The following is a 24,168-nucleotide window of genomic DNA, read 5'->3' as shown; positions in this document are numbered from 1 at the left end:
GAGAGAAAAAGAGGAGATAGGTACTCAGTGCATCCTAAACGTCCCCGGCAGCTATAAGCCTATAGCAGCATATCAAGGGGCTGGACCAGGGCAAACCTGATTCAGCCCTAACTATAAGCTCTGTCAAAGAGGAAGGTCTTAAGTCTACTCTAAAGGTGGGTGACTGGTCTGCCTCCCGGACTGAAATTGGAAGCTGGTTCCATAAAGAGGAGCTTGATAACTAAAGGCTCTGGCCCCATTCTACTTTTTAAGACTCTAGGAACTACAAGTAGTCCCACGTGCTCTCTTAGTGGGCAAAAATATGCGACAAGCTCCATAAGATATGATGGAGCAACACCAAAGAAGGCGTAGTACGATAAGAGAAGAATTTTAAAAGTGATACTTTATTTTACTGGGAGCCAGTGCAGAGCAGCTAGTGCAGGAGTGATGTGATCTCTTTCTTAGTTTTAGTGAGAACACGAGCTGCAGCATTCTGGATCAACTGGAGGACCTAAGAGATTTATTAGAGCAGCCTGATAATAAGGAGTTGCAGTAATCCAGTCTCAACTAACGAACTGAAACTATTTTTTTTGCATCTTTTGAGACAAGATGTGCCTGATTTTGAAAATATACGTAGATGAAAGAATGCAGTCCTTGAGATTTGCTTTACGTGGGAGTTAAAGGACACACCCGATCAAAGATAACGCCAAGATTCTTTACAGTGGTGTTGGATGCCAGGGCAATGCCGTCTACAGAATCCACATCACCAGATAATTGATCTGAGGTGCTCAGGGCCGATTAAAATTACTCGGTTTTGTCTGAGTTTAACATCAAGAAGTTGCAGGTCATCCATGTTTTGATGTCTTTAAGACATGCTTGAATTTTACAGAGTTGGTTGCTCTCCTCTGGTTTTATCGCTAAATATAGTTGAGTGTCATCTGCATAACAATGAAAGTTTATGGAGTGTTTCCTGATAATATTGCCCAAAGGAAGCATGTATAAGGTAAATAAAATTGGTCCAAGCACAGAACCTTGTGGAACTCCGTGATTAACGTTGGTGGTTATCGGCGTCATCGTTTACAAATACAAACTGAGATCGATCTGATAAATAGGATTTAAACCAAATGCGTGCCTGAAATGCCAATCGACTGCTCCAGTCTCTGTAACAGGATGTCATGGTCAATGGTGTCGAATGCAGCACTAAGGTCTAACAAGACCAGGACAGAGAGGAGTCCTTTATCTGCTGCCATTAAGAGGTCATTTGTAATTTTCACCAGTGCCGTCTCGGTGCTGTGGTGTTTTCTAAATCCTGATTGAAATTTCTCAAATAAACTATTATGATGTAGAAAGTCGCACAACTGATTTGCGACCACTTTCTCAAGGATCTTGGAGAGGAAGGGGAGGTTAGAGATCGGTCTGTAGTTAGGATCCAGAGTGGGCTTCTTCAGGAGAGGTTTAATAACAGCCACCTTGAAGGAGTGTGGTACGTGGCCTGTTAGCAGAGACACATTGATAATATCTAATTAAAAAGCCCAGCGTCTTTTAAGCAACCTCGTCGGGAGAGCCGAGATAAAGGCAAAAACGTCTTTAAAGCAGCTCGCCGGGATGGGGTCCAAGAGACAGGTAGGCGTGTTCAAGTAGAAACCGTTGAAAATAATTGGTCACGGTTGATAGGAGAAAATCCCTCCAAATATACACCAGGGCATACAGCGGTTTCCAAGGCCATTCCACTTGAGAACAGATTGGCACTGGTTATGGGCAAGAGATTATTAATCTTGTCCCTAATAGTTAAAATCTTTTCATTAAAGAAGTTCATAAAGTCATTACCACTAAGGTTTATAGGAATGCTCGGCTCCACAGAGCTGTGACTCTCTGTCAGCCTGGCTACAGTGCTGAAGAGAAACCTGGGGTTGTGTTTATTTTTTCTATTATTGATGAGTAATAGGCTGCTCTGGCATTACGGAGGGCCTTCTTATATGTTTTAAGACTATCTCGCCAAACTAAGCGGGATTCTTCGAGATTAGTTGAATATATGCTCGCTCAAGCGGTGACGCTTGCTCAGTTCATGGGTCTGAGGGTTATACCAGGAGCAAACCTCCTCTTCCTCACTGTCTTCTTCTTCAGAGGGCCATCGAGTCCAGTGTCATTCTCAGAGAGCCTATGGCACTGTCAACAAGATGATCAATCTGGGACGGACTAAAGTTAGACCAGGAGTCCTCTGTTATATTGAGACGTGGTATCGAATCAAATACAGAAGGAATCGCTTTAAATTTAGCTACAGCACTATCAGTTAGACATCTAGTGTAGAAACTTTACTCCGGTCGGAGTACACCGTAGTATAAATTCAAAAGTTATGAGGTTGTGGTCTGACAGAAGAGGATTCTGTGGGAAGACGTTCAAATGCTCAATGTCAACGCCATAAGTAAGAACAAGATCCGTGGTGGCCAAAGCTGTGAGTGGGTTTCGACAGAAGCCAATCGAGTCCAACAAGGAGATGAATGCAGCACTAAGGCAATCATTATCAACATCCACATGGATATTAAAATCTCCAACAATAATAACTTTATCGGTTTTAAGAACCAAACTTGATATAAATTCTGAGAATTCAGATATAAACTCTGAATATGGACCTGAATATGGACAAATCGAATTGGCTGTAGTGTTTTCCAGGTTGGATGTGAAAGACTAAGAACAAGGCTTTCAAATGAGGTGTAGTGTAATTTTGGTTGAGGATTAATTAATAGGCTCGATTCAAAGATGGCTGTTACTCACCCTCCTCTCCCGTGCCTCGAGGAATGTGAGTATTAATATGACTTGGAGGAGTCGATTCATTCAGGCAGACATATTCTTCATGGCTCAGCCAGGTTTCAGTTAGGCAACATAAATCAATGTGATTATCTGATATTAAATCATTCAGTAACACAGCTTTAGATGACAGAGATCGAATATTTAGGAGACCACATTTAATAGACCTATTTTGTTGCACTGCTGAAATAATTGTGTTAACTTATAAAGTTATTTGTGTCGACTCCTCTTCTGCTTACTTTTGATTTATTTAATTGAAGTCTCTACTCTAAAGTCAAGGGTGGTAACTGCTCGAATGGAAGAGCAGAGAGGGTGTTAAACTACAACTCTGCTCCCGGTTCCTGATCTGAACCCTGGTTGTCATAGATTAAGTCCGTGATCAACTTGGTCATATTCGCAGAAAATGAGACTCCGTCCAACGTGGGATGAATGCCGCCTCCTCATCAGATCAGGTTTTCCCCAGAAAGTCTTCCAGTTGTCTACGTAGCCCACATTATTCGCTGGGCACCACCTCGACAGCCAGCGGTTGATGTCAGGCTGTCCACCGAGGCTCGGCCAGCCTGCACACGAGGAGGCAGATTCAACTACTTTTCAATGTCACCTTCGCAGATGTTAAGTTGCTGCTACTTTGGTTTTGGCAGCTTTGTTTACGATATTTCTGATGAAGGGGGGAACACTTTGTAACCTCTCAGTGTCGACGTTAATTATCCTGTGGATGGAAAATGTATCTTTTACCTTTTGGGGATTTCTAACAGTGTCTTATTTCCCAGAGATAATGAAAATGTTATATGAGGATGCAGTGTGATGAAGAATTACCTCAGACGGCACTTCTTTTCTCACACACCAACACACACACACACACTGAGATCAGTCAGTAAACACGGTGAGACTCCAATCAGATACACCCCACGCAACTCGGTCTCGCCTCCTTTCATCTCGGAGGACGAAAGAATTCAATATCTACCCGCAAAGAAACGGATATGAAGACGGGGAAGAAGCTGCCGAGACAAGAGATGGAGGTGAGACACGAAGTGTGGCTGAGGAGCGAGAGAGAGAGAGAATAAAAGAGATTGCTACCGAGCCCGCCTGTTTGCGCGGTGGCACCTCTGCCTGACCCCTCTCACCTGAGACTGCGGGAGCGCGGTCTCATGGCGGGGGAGCGGCGGCCCTCCTCGTCCGTGATGCTCTCGGAGCTGAAGTGCTTGGTGAGGAAGTGCAGCTCGTCCGGCGTGGGCTGGAAGGGCAGCTGGTGCAGCTTCTCCTGAGATGAACAGGAGGACTGTGAGAGCAGGAGCACAGAGGGGAGCACAGATTACAACCAGCGATGGAGATGCTGCAGGGTCGGGCTGGAGCAGGGGTCAGGCGCAGGAGGGGGCGGGTCACGGGCAGGCGACAGGCGCTTGAGTGAAAAAGTCCTGCCGACCACCATCAGGCTTGGATTTTGAAATGTGAGTCCAGATCATGAACAACTATCATTTGATAACTTTAATCTGGCAGCTACAGATATTATTACATTTACTCTGATCTTTTTCAGGTCTATACATTTACAGATCCGCAGGCCTCTTTTCCTCGTGTGATCACCTCCTCACCTTGGTTGTGTGACTGGAGACTGCAATGGAACCACAAAGTGGGCAACATATGATGAGCCACTTAATGTGTGCTGGCGAGATGAGATTTATACAAGTAAAAATGTGGCTTTGATTCATCTGGCCTGCAGGGCTTCTCTGTTGCAGACGGGAGCGACATGGAGATTCATTTTCAGTGACCAACCAAATAATGGGATCGAAACTAGGCTGAACTTGGTTTAAAAATTCATATTTTATTATATGTCTAAGATGCATGTATAGGGCTGAGTCCAAAAAGCGTTTTAAAGGGCTATATATATAGGTGAAGTAGGTCCAAAACACACAGCCATGACCATGATTTTGAAAGAGTAGTTGTACGTTAAAATGTACCCCACTTTCAACCTACATGTCCTAGAAGTCTGATATCTTTTAAATGATAAAATCCGTCATTACTGGGCACCGAGGGAAGTCCATTTCATCTTACAAGTCATTTATTTCCTCCTCTGTACATACAGGGAGCTCGCCGGCGAGCCAGCAGTCTGGATGTGCGCGTTAAGAGCTCACTCCACTCGCCGCCTTTGAAGCACGCTGGGCCTGATTCTACAGGCGGGTAGGCACAGAGAAGCCAGCACACTGGGGTTTTAGCAAGAAATAGCAGAAGGTGAAGGAGAGGAATTAGACCAGATGGACTGATGATATGTGTCAGGGAGTGGAGGGAGGAAAATGAGGAGAAACAAGTAGAGGCAGGAGCACACTTGAGGGCATCATAGGAAGGAAGGATGAAGGGAGGGAGGATCTGTTGGCTTGTTGCTTTGCAGTAGAGTCAGAGGCAGCAGAGAGCATTCGCTATTTGGATTTGTTTCATGAGAACATATGTGGCATTGCATGCAGAGATATGTACCGAGACCGTGGAACTTGGAGTGTTGGTGCCATAGCCGGAGGAAGGCAACGAGGCCAGAGACCAGCGTCTGCCATCCGTCCTGAGGGAGAGAGACAAGAGATGGAGAAACAAGAGTTGGAGACATCAACAACAACAACCACACGCATTCCATCACAGCGATATCAAGGAGATGCGGCACCGTCACATACAGCGACATGAAGCATTGCAGTTGGAGGGAGAATGCAAACACGAGGACAAGATGGACTCAGGGGTGCAGGCGAAGCCCCGAGGAGGACCCACTGAGGCTCTGCAGACATGGGGGGAAGCATGGCGCAGTCCAAACACCTGGAGGATGGGATGCGTTGAAATGGAAGGCAGATGTTCTTCCACAATGTTCCACAAGTCCCGTATAAAACACCCACACTACCAACAATGACTTCCTGTCTGTCTCGCAGCGTCTAGCCCAGGGGTCTGGAACCTATGGCTCGCGAGCCATATATGGCTCTTCCGGTGACGGCATATGGCTCACAGACAATTTTGAGTTAAAAAAATAAAGAATTCTCTATCGCGCCAGATTACAGCAGAAGTAATTTAAGGTCCTTTTCTTAAAGAGCACGTCTTGGTTTTATTAAACTAAACGTCTGTTATTGATCGTCTCTACACAGCAGCATGACATTCTGTCTCTACGTGTCGCGTTAACACTTCTCGGCTCTCCGTCTCGGATGTTTAAAAAGATGTATATATATATATTTTTTAAAGACGACAGTTATTTCCTTTAATAGCTGATCACTGTAGTTTATAATCAAACAGGAGGAAATAGTGCATTTGTTGGGGACCTTTTTCAGCGGTGGATTAATCTACATTTGGTGCTGTAGTGAGTGTTTGTGGTATGTGGGATTGAGAATTAACTCGGGACAAAGGAACACGTCACCCAGCGCAACACTGTGGCTCGTTGATGTGCGTTTAGTATTTTCTGGATAACAATAGAGCATCTGGCACAGGGGGAGAAGATCTATCGGCTTTGATACGCACACAATATATGTAGAAGGTACTTTCTGCATGTGATCTATTGATAACATCACCAGCCTCATCCTTGAAGGGACAACTAGAAATGAATGCAAGGCGTTCTCGACATGTTGTGACCCATCTCCTCACGCCTTTTGTGTCCCACAGATTCTCCTCACTGCAGGGAGTTCTTTTCTTGTAGTTTTTTTTGGGAAGGCTCAGCGAGTGAAAACAATGTTCCTCTTTATAAATTGTATTAATGTGCACTGTTGGGCTGAAGGAGAGGAAACCCTGCAGGATACTTGCTGACGTTAAATACGGCGCGTGTGCTCAGCCATGCAGGTCGGAGGTGGCGGCAGAAGGAGGGAAGAAAAAGGGTCTAAGGTCGAAACTGAGAGGTTACCTGTCAGCCCTGTGTCCGTGACTGTGAGGGAGACAAGACAGTGCTTTGGTTTTTAGAGCTGTGGGCAGCTGATACTGACACTTGTTGTATACATGTTGTCCATAATAAGGATCAAAAGCCAAACAAAAAATATTTTAAAAAAAGAGCCAAACAACAAAAAGAAAACAGAGGTTTTTTGCACATCCAGCAAAAGGACCCTAAAATCAAAGACCTGTCATATCAAACTCCACCACATGGTGTCACTGTTGGTCCAGCTGCTACAGGACTGAGGTCAGCAGTCGGACAGAGAGGGATTTCCAACTTAAATCAACAGTAATGCTCTTTTTGGCTGCTGCGCTGCTGCCATACGATGATGTTGTTGAGGACGATAGCCCCGGGGAAGGTGCGTTCCCATGGAAACATCATCATCCTCTTAAATGAAGATTTAAGAGGCAGGCTTGCTGAGAAAGTCTTCTTTTTTTAAATCTTCGATTTAAAAATCACACAAGTCCCCGGACATACGAGCATTTTTGTCACACACACACACACGCAGTACAAGAAACCCGCACACACTCTTAGTCCCTCCTTCCCTCTCAGTAATTACTCTCTGAGCTGAGAGGCAGACAGATAAGAGGTTTATTAATCTGGGTTTGAGTGACAGCCTCAGAGTGATCATCTGCCTCCTCATCTGCTCGGACACTATTATCAGCTGCAGCTCGACTCTCAAGGCGCCGAGCCACTGAGCCGTGTCACAGTTTTGAAAAGATATCAACATTAAAAGCTGAAGTGCGGCTCATCCATCCGTCAATTTCCTCCCTTCCCTCCTGAATGCGGTGCTTTATTCTCCACAAACAAGTACTACGTCCACTGTTAAACATGTACACACACACACACAGCTGCTGATTCTGCTCATCCCAGGTTCATTCTCCTGGACACATGAGGAGCGCTGGTCTTGTCCACTGGCTGTGACCCTCACACACACACACACACACACTCACAAACAGACAGACACGCACACACGTGTCTGTGAGCCTCACCTGCGTGCAGGAACAAAGGAGAAGTGTGCAGCTGCGCTGGGGGAGAAGTTGCGAGGGCTGTCCAGTGGGCTGGTACCTGAAAGAGGAGGAGAAAGAATGAGCGCGATGAAAAGACACCCGCTATTCACAGAGCACAGGAAATGAGCTGTGCTGCAACACAAGTCACCGTGGGGAACAACAGAGTCGGAGCTGATGAGTAAACACGACAGATTGGACGTGAATTGCTCATTTCTTAATGGCATCATGTCATTCATCATAACAACAGGAGAAGATCTAAAGATGATTATTTGTATTGTTGTTTGCGGTGCAACAGGCTTTTTTCCTGCTGCGAACGCAAACCCTGACCAATGACAATTGAAAAGGTAAAAAAATATAACGTGCCTTGTGTATGAAAACAGGTTGTGAAGTGTTCCGCGTGTTCTCATGTCCTCCCTTATTCTCAATAAGACAAGCTGAATTATTTCGCCTACCCTGAGTGACGCTGGACCACGGCTCCAGTTTGTGTCTGAAATCAGTTGAACCGTAATCTTGAAAAAAGAGTTTGAAAAGTCAATGTGACGTTGGATTGAAGGCGTGCGATTAAACACGTGTGGGTGCCATGTTTCTTTAAAACCATCTGAAAGTTGTTCTTTTTATTTTTCGGGTCCGAATAAATAAAAAATGGAAAAATCTAAATAAAAACACAAATGGGCTGCATGAAGTCAAGGTCACACTGACTAATCAAGTGAATAGGAAACAGAGATTCCATGCGATGCTCCGGCTGCACAAACATCCGTCTCCATGCTTCAGCAGTGGGAACATCCATGCACTGAACAGAACACATCTGCAGTGGAACCGACAGAGAAAACGATCGTCTTCTGCATCAACCGCAGATTAATAACCCCACTGACACACGGGTACATAAATGCCCGGCGTGATGGAGAGGAATAATCGCCGCCGCTCTCCCAGCTGAGACACGCGGGGCTCAGATTGCCGGTGGCGGACGAGAGATTAAATAAGTGGTCCGACATTTCGCGTTTGCTTTTCCTCAGCAGCCCGTCTGGACCGGGGCGGGAACTCAAATATTAATCAGAGCATTTGATGGGAATATCCGTCTCTGTTCGAAGCTGCGGAACATGTATGTGCATACTCCGGCGAGCACGCGTGTCACGAGTCAAACTGGAGCTTGTTAGTTTCCATCGCACTCGCGTGGATGCCAAAGCACACAGAGGACTCAGTGGGGCACTGTCACACCGCATGGCTCCGGCTGTGTGTGTGTGTGTGTGTGTGTGTGTGTGTGTGTGTGTGTGGACCATTCGTCAACGTAACAAGGCGAGACTCAGGAATCCATCTCTCCCTGTGAAGAACCACCACACACAGCCGTGAGGGGTAAACTTCTGACGGGCATTTCCCTAATTTACAGAATAACTCAACAGATCCATGAGAGCAAAAATGACGGATCAAATCATGTCTGGAAGTTTTTTCGACAAAGCAAACAAAATAAATGTGCAATGAAAGCTATTTATGTTCCTAAGATTCAACGACCGTAGGAACATGGAGGGTTTTCTATTTCCTTGTTGACTTGTTTTTTGTTCCTCACAAAATGAGCCGATACATTGGCGGTAACTCAAAGAGGCTTTCATCATGTGTTGCTGCAAAGCGATCCGTTCGGAGACGACAGGTTGTTTGTTTGCACGGTGCTCCTGTTTCTTTGAGTTTTTTTCCGCCCCGCTGACCTACAAGCAGCCGCTGGTCACGGCTGTCATTCAGAACCAGCGGGCCGGACGCCCGCCGTCAGCCGAAGCCGCACTGAACCGAGACTAGAAACATCGCCTCGTTTCTACCACACAGCACCGTCATGTCAGTGACTTGCAGCATGTTGACATCCTCTGATTGGCTCCGGAGGGGGTAAAAAAAAAAAAACACTCAAATCACTCCTGAATATATTTGAATAACATCTTCCAAGAAGAAAAAAAAAATCACAGAGTGCATCATTTTCTGGACGTGAAATGTGTCTGCGAGTACCCGCTAGGCAGTCTCATCACGACAGGTGTAGAAGCCGCTCAGCTGTCACATTTTCAGAACTTTTTTCTGCGTGTGCAGTTGACAGTGCGCTACTTTAGCAAAGGCAGTACGTCCACCGGCATACGTGATACATGCAAATGTATGATCTGCTTTGTGCCTCTTCACTCTCGCTGCCTCTCCGGGGGGAGTGTGTTTGGGGTAACAGAACACAGCTATAATTGGGGAGGGGTGCGGAAAGACAGAAAAAAGAAAAGCTCGACTCCCGTGTCGTCTTTCTTCCTGTCCTTCAGTACAATTACAAAGTGGGATTGTTTGATGGCGTTCATCAGAAGTCAGAGCACACTCAGCTGACAATCACCAGCTGGCCTTTACCAAATGTCAGCCAGGAGGGGAGAGGAGAGTTCAGGGCCCCGTGGAGGGAAAGAAAGAGAGACGGTGTGGATGTCGAAGAGGAGACAATGAAAGGAGACGGCATGAAGAGGACAAGAAACTATAGCGAGGAAGAAAGAAGGAGACAGAAGAAGTGGGGAGGAGCGGGGCGAGGGAGAAAAGCGAGGGTTTTATGCAGGCTTTAATAAAAGTCATTTTTGGAGAGGATTGGTCCACATCAGCCCCTCAGGATATTAGACTTTGAGGAATCTCCATTTGATTCGCAGCAAATGGCTGGGTGATTGAAGCCATGATGAAATTTGCGATGAGAGCCAAAGTGAGAGTTGGGAGAGGAAAAGCAATCACGTGCGTGTGAAGAGGGTCTGTTGGAATGAAGGGAAAGATTTAATGGCCTCCAGTGGTGAGATATCACGGCCTTGGATCAGACTAGGTCACGGTTTCTGTTTACGTGTTTAAACTGAAAACCCCCCAGTTAAGCTCGTGTTCAAACATTTTGATCCAAAATAGATCAAAGTTACAGGAAGTGTGCAGTTTGTTGTGGACCGAAGCAACACGAGATCAAATGGAAAATCTCCGCATTATTAACGACTGATATGTAATGAGCAGAGTTTAAGTCCTCTGCAGTGTCTGGGACACAAAAAGACAGGGACTGAGAGATCGCAGGCAGCGTTGTCATGGCAACGCAGCAGCCTCAGCAGTCTGGCGGCGGGACGGGGAGAGAAAAAAGAGAGAAGAAGAGTGAAGTGGACGCCGCACCGCAATGGGACCCCAAACAGGTAATGTAATATAAAAGTATATATCACGATATAGCACAATACAGGCAATACATAAACAGTCTATTTGTAAATATTTCACGGCAATGCCTTTTTTTGTACACGCCTTTCTGATTTAAATAAATACTTTACTACTTTAGTGCAAAATAAACCAAATAGCTTAGAATTTTGACATAATTAGGGCTTGTTATTGTATGCAATTCTCAATTTATGATTTATCACGATACATTTCGGTGTTTTCCTTTTTGATGGATTGCGTACGGAGCACCAACAAGAGACCAAAGGAGAGGGAGAGGCAGAGAGATTGCCCGTAAACACGCGGCAACAATGACGCCGCGCATTCAACATCGATTGTGAATGATTGCGTTCACGGGGATGTGCCATGGAAATTTCTAAATAAAGGCGTATTCTAAAAGGTGATCACATGCGTCGCTGTTTCCGTTTGTCATCGGTTAAATTGGACTGACGATTATTGAATTGATGTATTGTTCATCAAAACCAGTTATTCAAACAAAGTGTGTGTGGTGGGACTGACTTGGCATGTGCCATTATTTCCTGAGCAGGAAATGAGACATGTGTGCGACATGCCTGTCAGCTGAGCACAAACAACTGTTAATGAAGAGCTCTCTCTCTCTCCAGAGTCAGACATAATTGTCAATATTTTACCCTCTATACATGTTTCATATCTTTCTCCCCTCTCAGTCCGTCACCAATCCTATTCGATTCAGGCCCTCCAATTTATATTTCGACTGCGTCGCTTCCTCCCCTTCTGTCACCATCGATCAATATCACCGTTGTTCATCGCTTTTCTATTTCTCTCTCTCTCTCTCTACATTTTATGGGGGGAGGGAGGGGGTCGCGTGGGTGGGTTTGCTGAGGGTAGATTTGGAGTTGCGTGCTTATCTGAAATCCTGCCAGCGTTCATTTCAACTGTCACCAGCAATAATGTGTGTGTGTGTGTGTGTGTGTGGTTTCTGTGAGGACTCACTGCGAAAAAAGTATTTCTTGAGAAACTGCTCAAATAAACACGCAGATTTTCTTTGGTCTAAAAAAAATCATACATTTAAAAACAAGGTCTATTTCATAGGAGGTCAAGCTTTGAAATTGCAAGAGCAACAGATATTGAGATGACCATTATGTTAAAACAGAAAAAAGCAGCACATCCTACCATTTGAAAGGCTTTCAGCGAGACGATGCACGTACCGCTTCATAACGTTCCAGTCAGTTGGCCAACGGTGAACCGGCGTCCTTAAACTATGCACGTTTGGGTCTGATGCAGATATCAACGTTTTACAGCAAACAACCCTGTCAGTGTTCTCGGATTCATCTGGGATTGGCTAACAATCAGCTCGCCCATGTTGATCTGTCAATCAGCCTCAAATGGAAACGTAAGTATCAATTCATCCCGAGATGGATTTACATGATGTGCTCACATGGGCCCATCAGTCAAACCAGGAGGACCCACGTTGACAGTTTTATGACGCTCTGCATTTACAGAGCGTGATGTCGACAGCTGAGTGAAGAAGGGCACAGCTGGAGGTCGTCGCCTCCTCGGCCATTGTCCAACGCAGGACACTCAAAATATACCCAACCCATTTGAGTGATTTATAATATGTGTACTTTAACGACAGCCCACATGCAACACGTGTATTTACAAAGCACATTTTCAAACTGTCGGTACCAAGATAAGGTTTACACATTTAGGAAGTGTCAAGGCAAGTAGACACACATATACAGGACTGTCTCAGAAAATTAGAATATTGTGATAAAGTTCTTTATTTTCTGTAATGCAATTAAAAAAACAAAAATGTCATGCATTCTGGATTCATTACAAATCAACTTAAATATTGCAAGTCTTTTATTCTTTTAATATTTAATATTTTTTAATTGCATTACAGAAAATAAAGAACTTTATCACAATATTCTAATTTTCTGAGACAGTCCTGTATGTGTGTGTGTATATGTGTGTGTTACCTGTGTGTCCATGCAGAGGCGAGTGTGGTCGTGGCAGGGTGGGGGAGGTGCTGGACGTCACAATCAGGCTCTTCCTGTTGCTCGTCCGACAGCTGAGGACAACAAAAGAAGAAGAAAAAAACGCACACAAACTCAGTTTAGTGAATTCATCCATGTTCAGATTCTGAATCAATAAAAGCAACGGTGTGTTCTATCAGCATGATAACTGTAACGGTTGGAGTGTCCAGTGGCTTTGTGAGCTCTGTTTGCAATGAACCACACACACACACACACACACACACACACAAGGGTCTCCTGCTACAGTCCAACTTGCCTACATTAGTTTCATATAAATGTTTTGGTCCAAACCCAAACATGCTGTATAAGCCGTTGCCTGTATACAGAGGAGCGATAACACACAGAGGGGGTGGTACTCCATCAGTTGCTCCCTTTATACAAGGAAACACTCACAGAAAATACTGTCAGCTCTCGAGTTCCGGGACACGGGTGTATGGGTCACGCCATGACAACAATCATTTGATACTTTGGTAAAACGCACGCATAGTTATTCATGGAGGAATTTACCCTTTTAATCTGTTAAGTGCAGCTTTATTTGGGCAAACGATCTCTTGTTTACCTTTAGGTTTGTGATGCAGCCATTTAGTTGTTCAAGAGACGCACTAGAGTTCATTTCAAATGAAATACTAGAAGGTCGGATGTTAGTTTAGAGTAAAATGGTGTTTTGTTTTGCTGCTCCTCTTCTGTTCCACTGCAGTGCTCTATTAGAAAATGTCGACCCAAGGTTCCGCTCATGGCTGAACGTTGATCACGCGGCGTAATGGTTCGACTTCAGCTCCGATGTGAGCCGAGATGACAGCGTCTTCGCCGTGGGGGTGTATATGTATGTGTGTGTGTGTGTGTGTGTGTGTGCACGAGCTGCTGCGCGAACGACTCCGGCAGAGAAAAGAATAATCTGTTTTTGAGTCGCAGCAGGCGTCCCCAGACAGAAGGGGCGAGGAGGAAACGAGCAGGAATCGAGGAGGCGGTGTTCGCACTTAACAGCTCAACACAAAAACAGAACCGAGCTCACAGGACCGCTCCCCACTTTGTTTGCTGTGTGGGTCACAGGCGGGCCGAGCGTGTCCCGTCATGAGTCGACGAAGATGACAGATGGAAGAGAGCGGGCCGTTGAGGCCTCGGGGTTCACTGGGATGAAGCCCTTTTTAAAGTCACACGACGCTAAGCTGGCAGAGGGGGAGGAGCGTTAACAGATGCTCTTGTGGCCGTCAAACTAAACGCGGACCTAATCTAACACGCGTTCCCCAAGGTTCCACGCCGGGTCCGGTGCTGTTCATCCTATATAATGATGACGTACCCGACGCCTCCGTGCTGCAGACTGCTCAGCCTCGTGTGGAAACGCTCCTTCTGAGATGCTGCTGAACCTATGAACCCATCCGCTGCCCTGGAAAACACACATTTCCTTTCTTTTCTTATTTTTGCGATAGGTTGTCGCCAAGCTTCAAGGAGAGGTCCTCTCTGTTTAGCTGACACTGGAGGACGAGCGTAGAGGAAGGACAGAGGAGTGAACTGGATTCAGTTAATGAATGATTGGTATTGAAATGGAGATTTTAAAACCCATTTTCAAAACAAACACAATGGGTTGAACTCCTTCCCCTCAGGTTGGTCTCTATGTATCTTTCTTAAGTGAAGGAATGGGCGCACACACACACACACACACACACACACACACACACACACACACACACACACACACACACACACACACACACACACACACACACACACACACACACACACACACACACACACACACACACACACACACACACACACACACACACACACACACACACACACACACACACACACACACACACACACACACACACACACACACACACACAGTTCATGACCATATGTGGATTTTTAAAGACGATTCCTTACAGAAATCAAGCAAACTCAAAGTGAAGATTTCATTGAACGGGGCATGTTCATAACAACCTGTGGTCCATAACATATCTGGCCACCAGTTATCTCGTGAGACATTTTGAATTTCGAGGTCCGAGTACGGTAAAAAGGACTCAACACGTAACTCGTGGCTTTCCGTCTGGTGGATGACGCAGAGAGCGAGCGAGATTTTCCGCTGACCAGCTTCAGGTTGACTTGCCTAAACGTGAACATTACCGCCGTGTACCGGTACTTGTTTCCGACTTTAAGTTGTTTCGCCGCTGCAGCACAGTTCCCCTCTCGGAAGAAACTGTGCTGCTTTCATTCTTTTTTCTCCTGCAGGCAGTTTAGGATCCCTGCTGGAAAACATGTTTCTATTATGCAGAACTGACTGAAGGCAACATGTCTGTACGAGTGTGTGTGCGTGCGAGTGTGTGTGAAGTGGTCTTTTTGAGTGCATCTCGTCACCGTCGAAGCAGCGGCCTGTCAGGTAACGGCACAGTGAGTGATTGCCGCTGCTCAGTTTCATTACTTTCTTTGGGTGAAGCATCTTTTACGACCAAAAAAACTTCCCCTAAAATTGGTCACGGTATTTTACCCAGGCAGGGCCGAGTCTTCATGATGAAGTCCTTATGCTCCCCCCCCCCCCCCCCCTGAGCCGTCAGCCATATGAAAGACGGGGAGAGATGAGACGATTGATATCAAACTCATGTCTGGCTCGGCTTATAAACACGCCAGCTAACGCCTTTACAGCTCGCCGATCACCGTGGAGGATCTCGCTGGTTTGATCCGTGCATGAACAGAAATGTGCAATCGTTGATTTGTGGCTTCAGGAGGAGTTTGGTGATTCTTGTTAAACAGTCGGTAAAAAGCCACAGACCGCGCGCGGCTTTCCTGAGGCGTTGTCGTCGCGGTGACGTCATCCGGGTTCGGGACCGTCGAACCTGTCCCGGGGCTCTTGGGCCACACTGAACGAACACGATGCGGCGTGCCATTAGCGTGGCGTTTCAATCAGGGAGTTTTAGAGGTTTCCCTAGAAATAGAGTAGACGTTCCCAATCGAAGCCACGCGGCAGGAGGGTCAGAGCAGGCGGCCATTTCTCCGTGTAGCGTAACGTGTACTCTGGAGGCAGAACGAGGAGGAGCAAACTCATCGAAATACTTCATCCTGACACTCCCCAGTCACGGGCTGAAGGAAAGCGCATCGTTATCGCCAGATGAGTGACAGCTGTGTACCGGGGTCGCATCAAAGCAGAGCGAGCTCGTTCCACCGGGCCTTAATGCTACTCTGGTTACACCCGGTTATGGTGTAACCAGAGTATAAATGTGTTGTATAATAAAAATGTTGCCCATCCGGATGTTTGTTGCCACCATAATCGCCATTTTCTTTTGCACTCATAAACAGCTACATATAAAAAGTGTTTGCACGTGTGTGTTTACTGCAGTGCTCTTTGCGATATGAGCGTATCACCTCAGAAGGTAATAACTTTGTTATTGTAAAATTACTCCTGTTGGCTCGTGTGTGTGTGTGTGTGTGTGTGTGTATACAGCTAATACGCACTAGAGCTAAACTCATTTCCCACACTCCACTCAATAATGTTGCTGTGAGGGTAACAGCCACCCCAGGAAATCAATGTGAGGGGCCACAACGGTGTGTGTGTGTGTGCGTGTGTGTGTGTGTGTGTGTTTCGTCTTCGTATTCACACCTTCTGCTTTGCCGTCACTAGCGACGAAGTTAACGGCCCAGAAGGAAGGAAACAAATAAGAGATGCAACCATGGCTCGATTCTCTTTTGGCAAATTCACATTATTTCTAAATAAATCAACGACGACTTGTTGCCAACAGGCCTAACGTGTCATTTGGACCTCAACATCTGCGTTTCAATAACATCAAGTACTGAAAGCTGTACAACCTTCTGGTTTGAGTTTAACCGTCTCAGTCGTCCGGATTTAAATTGAATCGATTGTGTTGAGGAGAAAGTTTGCCCTCAGACCAATTGTTCCAGTTTAACATGAAAAGGGAACTTTACCGCAGCCTTTATTTAATGCACAGTGCGCTTGTTTTTTACTAAAACACCAGCAGAAACATCAATCTTATTACAAAAGCTCCTGACATACAAATCAGTCATAAATATTCATGCGTTTGGATATATATGAGGAGGTGCATGTTCACTAAAGGAGCCACGGCAACATACTAAGTCTCCATATGAAACACATCGGTGTCAATTATCAGCTGATGGACCTTTTCAGGGCCAGAACTCACTCCTCCTCCTGCACATGAGCAGACATGCACACGTTTGGCTGTTTGCTTCCATTCTTTTAAGGATGTTGTGCATCTGGTTCTATATGTGACACACGGAAGTAGAACCAACCACATGTTCAGGATTTGAGAGCTCTGTGTCGGATTAACTCACTAATCTGTGTAGATGTGAACTGGTGTGGGCGTTTGTCACCTTTTAAACTCAACACGAGACGAGAGAGCCATGTCGGGAAGCCTATCATGTCGAGACTTGAGAAGCACTCTCCTGGCTGTTTGGAGGTGCCGGCATAATGACCTCGTCTTTAACAGTACGTTATCTAAAAGTCGACGGCACGAAGATGTAAATATTTCAATTTATTGCTTTAGAAACACTGAGAAGAAGCCAGAAAGACATCTGTGGACATCCGTTAGGACAAGGTCAGAAAGTAGCCAGAGAAACGGATGGACCGAGAAGAACTATAATTTAAAACTCAATGTGATAACTGTTGTTAAAAGAGGACGCCGATCTCTACAGGTCGCCCTTTCTTTCGGTGGGAGTCCTGGATCCTATGCGTCGTGATTATAGCTCATCACGGGCTGTCGGCTCCAACCACTCCTCTCCGAAAACTGTTGCTATGCAGGAGTCACTTCACATGCCCTCTCTTCTGAAAAACACTCCCCGAGACGAATACACACAACAGGAGGCGGTGACAAATGCAGAGAAGAAGAAATCAGTGTGTGTGTGTGTGTGTGTGTGTGTGATCACCCCGTTATTACAGGGAGGAGGCAGAAAATTGCTGTGATAAGTACACAGCTGTGTCGGCTTCTCTTTGCTGCTGGAGAAGCCATCTCTGGCTCTGACTGACAGGGGAGAGGAGAGGACGAGGAAGAGGAGAGGTCAGCTGAGGGAACGACGGAGAAACAAAGCGAAGAAGAGACGACGACATGTGATCGCACGCGCGAGCGACGACTTCCCTTCCAACCTGGACGTGCATTGCAGCTGCGCAAAACCGTACGCAGATCGAGAAAATGTAATCGACGAGGCGACAGTGAGCGGACCTTCGTGTTGGAGCGCCTCCTGCTGAGCATCTAATACCAGCGAGGAAGAGGAGGAGGAGGAGGGACGATGGATGGATGGATGGATAGATAGAGCGGCAGGAATTGAAAAAGAGGAAGAAAATGAAAACAAATAAAAAATAAAAATAATCGAGACGCAAAAAAAATCAAACGAGGCGTGGGAGAGGAAAGGGGGGGAGAGAACTACAACTAAAAAGACGCAGGCTGCCAGAGACGAGACGCATCCAAACTAATGAAAACAGAAAGGACGGAGTGAAAATAGACGCTCACCTATTGGAGCGCCGCAGCATGCTCCTTTCGGGCAGTGAGAAATTGGAGAGCACCGTCCAGAAGGAGTCAGACATGCTAGCGCAGTCGCGCGACCATCGCCCCGACACCCGGGCGGAGGACGCCGCTGGCAAAGAGACGCCGGCGAGAGGGAGTGAGCACCAGAGAGCTGCTGGTGTGTCTGCCCTCTCCTCCCTCTTTCCTCTGATCCTCTCTCTCTCTCTCTCCCAAACAGTCCTCCCTCCCACCCTCTGCACTCTTTTTCTTCTCCTCACACCTGTTTCTGAGTGCCGCTCTGATCGACCTCCGCAGACGCCGACAGAACGTTTTTTTTAACTTTACAGATGTTTGATGACACCGGTGAATTGCACCGCTGGCATCTAGCAGTCGATCCCCTTCCTAGGAATGTTTGAGTAAAATGACATTTTCGGGAACCCTTTTAGGAACTTTCTTCCAGCATTTAAATACAGGGAAGCAGGATATGACATTTTGAAACCATCATAATTGATACTGTGAGACAGTTTTAATCCCTTTAATATCTCTTGTTGCATATCTCCACCCATACAGACATCGTTCCTTGATTCCAAAAAAGTTTGGCCTTCTGATGACTCAGGAACTGAGGAGTGTTTTTGTCATCTTCACAAGAACAAAATACTCACATTTCTCATTTTTCTCCCCACTCATGACCGATGTATCGTGCGACCCATTATGGGGTTCTGACTACCAAGTTGCCGGGTTTATTGACGACAACGACGTCGATATTGAGCTCGACCGCACGACTTTTGAATGAGAAACATTGAATATCCGGCAATTGGAGGAACGATTGAGTGATTGCGCACCAGGGTTTGATGAGTTTATTTGGAACGAAAACCAAACCCATCGGATGTGCAAGCACCCTAAAATATCGCTCCTGGGCTCTCATCGGTACCTTGAACTATTTGGATATTGGTGAGTAAAATGTCCCGATAAAAAATAAGCAGCAAAACAAAGCCAGAAGAAGACTCTCATACGTGGATGTCGTCTGGTGTCGTCGGCTCGTTAGCGCTGCAGCAAACAGGAGTCAACACACACACACACGCGAACCCACAGGTGTGTTATGAGGTGACACAGCACGTCTCTTACCTCCAGAGGAAGGGGTTTCCTCGCTGGTGAACAGGGGCCGACAGAGGGCCGTCAGAGGAACAGAGGGAGGGGGAGGCGGCGGACAGGGGGGAGAGGGTGACGATGGGGGGCTGAACGACGGAGGGATGAAAGGAAGTGGGGGACAGCAGGTGCTGGAGGAGGCTGCTGTTGCCGTGGCAACGCAGCTGAGCCGGCGACCAGATTCTGCCAACAGAGGAGGGAGGGGAGGAGTGGAAGACAGGAGAGGAGGAAGTGAGCCGGGTAAGGAGGGATGTGTGATGAGGACTGCTTGGCCGTGTGTGTGTGTGTGTTGTGAAGAGACTTCAATATGTTCTTCAACATCTGTTCTTTCCCTTTTCTTCTCTATCGCTCTGCTGTCACATATAGTGCGGAGTTTTACGATGACGACTTCTCAGAGTGACACGACAGCATCACTGTCTGTCGGTTTACAACGGGATGAAGAAGAGACAAGTCCTCGATTCAAATGAGAAGTTCTTGGCGTGGCCGATCTGAGACTTTTCAGGCGTGTCTGTGGACATGATTTTGAGCTTTTTTTGGTAAAAGCTTTACTCGACACTGGCTGAGATCATACTGTTGGAGCATGCCGCTGTGAGAGGCGGCAGCGGCAGTGCCAGGGCTCGAGCCGCAGCCTCGCGCACTAACTCATCGCAGTAGGAAGCGGCTGGACAGGAAGTCCTGGACCAGCTTCTCAGTCAGGAGTCCACGAGAAGTTTGTACAAGTACAAAGACCTCCTCAAACAAAGACCCGCTTCCCCGTCTCAGGAAGAAGCCCAGAGAGCCCGTGTGAGGAGTCCAAACGGACGTGGGTCTACTTTTAAATGTAAACGGCCGACGCTCATTTCCCCTGGCGCCGCAGAGTTCAGATGGCAGTTGGCACCAATCTGCTGGGGCATGAGGACCTTATGGTGGTGGTGGTCTCCCTGCCCCCTCCCCTGCCGGGTGGGACAGAATGGGTGAGGCCGCCTGCTGGGAAGTCAAGGGCTCCACACATTTCAGTACGTGCAGTGTTCCCCCCACATAATGTCGGGCCATCTGTGGTGCAGCACCGCCACCGGTTCAGCACAAAACTAAGAAGGCAATTTCATAATGAAATGCTAGAGCCCAATAAGTAAGTCAAGCCATCTGGCACACGAGTGTGTGTGTGTGTGGGGGGGGGGGGGGGGAATGAAACGGGGCTGCTGTCAGATATCGGAGAGCAGTTCAACCAAGTTTAAAAGGTCGAGTTCTGGGACGGTTTCCACAGCCGAGGTCACACGAAGACCATTTGGATTCATTTGCAAACGTGATCGGAATCCAGAACCAACGCCGCGGCGATCACACGCGACTGCATCGAGGGTTTGGTCTTGTGCTGGATCCTTTTCTTTTAAAAGCACACAGTTTGCCACCGTTCCACTCACAGAGAGGGGAGCTGAACACATTCAGCGACGGCATTGTGTAAACACTCCGGAGATCCACTTTCAAGTAGCATATGCAAGTGTGCATTTGACCTGACAACTAAACAGGCAATTAAATGATTGTAGCCTGAATGGAGCTGAGGACCATCTCCTGGGCAGGACAAACCTTACCACACTATATATACTTGTATTTGACCAGTTTCTAGTTTGGTGGAATGGCATTGATGACGTGTTGATGGTGTTTGAACGCAGACCTCCTGGTCAGCAGAAGGCCGTTGAGCTGATGCAGGACTTCCCTCCTTGCTGCTCCCTCACTCTGATACCGGCTCGTGTTTCCGTCTCCACACGGTGTTCCGTTCCACCGGCTCGGTATGTATGTACACTATGCATGTTCCGTTTCGTGAATGTCAGCCGAACTTGCCACCCAAACCCCGGCCAAACTGTCATCGCAGCAGATATCTAGTGATAGTGATCTAGCCACTGAAACGACGTCTGCCTGTCTGTCAGGCATTTGTGTTTGGGGCAACTTCTTCTTCTCTCTCTTTCTCTCTTTCTCGCTCTCTCTTCCCCACTAATCTTATAAAGTTGTTATATTCAGCAAGGATCGGTAATTTCAATTTCACACGACCAACAGAAAGGCATACATTCTGACAGAAGAAAAATCTGAAAAAAAGGTATGTTTACATCCAGAGGTTTCCCCAATTTCTGAGAACGTTTAGGTGATTCGGTCTTTGACCAAAATCAGGTCAAAATCATAATTTCATCCAATATTTAATGACCAAAGTATTAATGGTGGCTGCATTTTGTGTTAACTGCCAATGAGCAAATGTTAGCACGCTGACACGCTGAATAAAGATGGTGAACAGTATGCCTGCTACACGTCGGCGTGTCGCAGTTGTCCTTGAGAGCACGTTAGAGTGCGAGTGTAGAGTTCTTGGATGTAAACATACTGCTGCAACAAAGGAACAACGGTAAATAAAATATATATAACTTGTCGCCTTGATATGAATCTGACTTGCATTCTCTCTCACACACACACACACACACTCTTACTGGAGGTGGAGGCGTGGAGCTCCCGCTCTCTCCTTCCTCCTCTTCATCTTGTGTCCCAGGACAGAAGGCTCGAGCGTAATCTCTGCTAATCCACCGGACTGCATGAGCTCATCTGTCCGTCAAACACATAGCACTGTCCATCTTCCAGCTCTGGACCCAAAACCGTCCAACAGTTAGTCCTCAATGAGCCAAACCCCTGACTTCCTCCACATATAAAGGAATGACCAGGGTGTGTGTGTGTGAGTGTGTGTTACGTCAGCACCAGCTCTTATCTCCCAGACAGAGACACACAGTTATGTGAGGTATCTGGGGTAGAGTGTTCCCTCACCAGCAAGCACGGGCATGCTGAGTCACAACCGAACAGGCCGTTTCGAAAACACACACAAACACACGCCGCCTGTGGAGCGACGTCCAGAGCCCGCACATATTCATCTGAGCACACGAAGAAAACTCCGTACCGTGCACTTCCTTCCTCTTTATATATATATATATATATATATATATTAAAAAATATAGAAAAATCCCCCAAAAAGTCCGAGAGAACAAAAGGTTTGGAGCTCCATCATGTCAGATGAGGAAGGGGAGACTGGTCCGGACTAGTTGCTCAGCTCCTGCCACCGACCCTCCAGACGGAAGGCTCAGAGGGACGCTCCCATGAACCCGGGCACAGAGGGCCTTCCCTGGGTGCAGTCTGTCCGTTCAATCCCTCTCTTCCTCCTGGAAGTCTCAGCTCGTCTGATGGCTGCGATCAGCCAGCCCACTGTGAGACGAGAGGACTGACTGTCCTCGACAAACAGCAGTGAGAGGGAGGGAGGGAGGGTGAGAGAAGGTGAGAGAGAGGGGGGCGGAATAGGAAAGAAGACTGCGACGTCTCTATACTGATATATACTCATTAGTTAGTTTGTATTGTCTAAAGAAAGCATTATTTGTATATTAATAATGTATAACTGTATAAATCAGGACTGATAATGTTGGAATAAACACTTACAGTTCTTGTTTGACGCTTTCGTATAATGACTTTATATTTTTTTTTTACAATTTTAATAATTTATAAAACAAATATATTTTCTCATGAATGCTTTTTACTTACTGACTGCTTTTATTTACTTGTATTCACGACCATTTCATTGGCTTAAAGTTAAGCTTATTTCCTATTTTTAAATGACATTTAAAATAACTATTTAGTTTTAATTTACATTTTGAAAATATTTGTTGACATTTATTATAGATTATGTTTTTTAGCTTTGTTTTAGCTTTACTTTAAAACCATTTTTTTTAAAATACTTCACTTTTTAAGATTTGTCAAATTTTAATAACATCTTTTAATTGTCTCAAATATTTAAAGACTTTTTTACATTTAACCTTTTCACTGATTCTTGTAAACTGCTTTTTTCAACATCAAAAAACAAAACAAAGAAAGCGTTTAACAGACTAAGCTTCCAGTCAGTGAGAGGTACTGAAAACGATCCTGAACAGAATCCTCTGGAAGCACGAGGACCAGCTGAAGGTTAAAGAGCTTCCAGAGAAACATCGACTTCTACCTTACAGGGTAATCTCTCGTCCTCGCTCTGAGCTGGGTGGGGGCGTGTTGTGGGAGGGTGGGGGTGGGGGGGTGGTGGACCCGTTGTCCCGATATGATCAGGCCAGCTGTCTCTGCTCTGGTTTCTGAGAAGCCCGTGGACACCGCTGACCCTAATGGGCTAAATGCAGCTCACAAGGCAGATTGCTAATTCATAAACAATGGACTGGATCACGGACGGCTCTGATGAGGGTACGGTTACACACACACACACACACACACACACACACACACACACACACACACACACACACACACACACACACACACACACACACACACACACACACACACACACACACACACACACACACACACACACACACACACACACACACACACACACACACACACACACACACACAGTAAAGTTGGACTGATTACTGACCCAAGGACAGCCACGGGATACGAAAATGTCATGACACACCAACCTGGACGTGTGTGTCATGAGAATATGTTGCCACTTTAAAATGAAACATTGAAGCAGTAATTTTCCAACAGAATCCTCCGCCCTCGCCAAAGTCCTATATTCTTGAACTTTAACGATGGCCATCAGAGGAATGATTAATCTAATATATTTATTCAGATGGTGAATTGAATTAGGAAAGTACCCAACGGCGCTGTGAAGTCCTCCGTGAGCTGTTGACATGGTAACGATAGTTGGAAGCACTCACTCC

General features: G+C 46.3%; 1 protein-coding gene across 1 annotated transcript in view; it reads right to left on the bottom strand.

Annotated features, from left to right (window-relative positions):
* mast2 (microtubule associated serine/threonine kinase 2) overlaps window positions 1–24,168 on the bottom strand; it is a 136,366-nt gene that overhangs the window by 31,409 nt on the left and 80,789 nt on the right. The window contains exons 5-9 of the mRNA XM_056415632.1: window positions 12,795–12,886; window positions 7,654–7,729; window positions 6,638–6,658; window positions 5,251–5,329; window positions 3,909–4,063 (exon numbers count right to left, since the gene is read on the bottom strand). Of these exons, the coding sequence (XP_056271607.1) occupies window positions 3,909–4,063; window positions 5,251–5,329; window positions 6,638–6,658; window positions 7,654–7,729; window positions 12,795–12,886 (423 nt within the window). The remainder of the gene's footprint in view (window positions 1–3,908; window positions 4,064–5,250; window positions 5,330–6,637; window positions 6,659–7,653; window positions 7,730–12,794; window positions 12,887–24,168) is intronic.

The sequence above is a fragment of the Pseudoliparis swirei genome, chromosome 5 (genome assembly GCF_029220125.1).
Source record: "Pseudoliparis swirei isolate HS2019 ecotype Mariana Trench chromosome 5, NWPU_hadal_v1, whole genome shotgun sequence".
NCBI lineage: Eukaryota > Metazoa > Chordata > Actinopteri > Perciformes > Liparidae > Pseudoliparis > Pseudoliparis swirei.
Note: the sequence above shows the minus strand (reverse complement) of the source record. Positions and strands in the feature narration are given on the sequence as shown.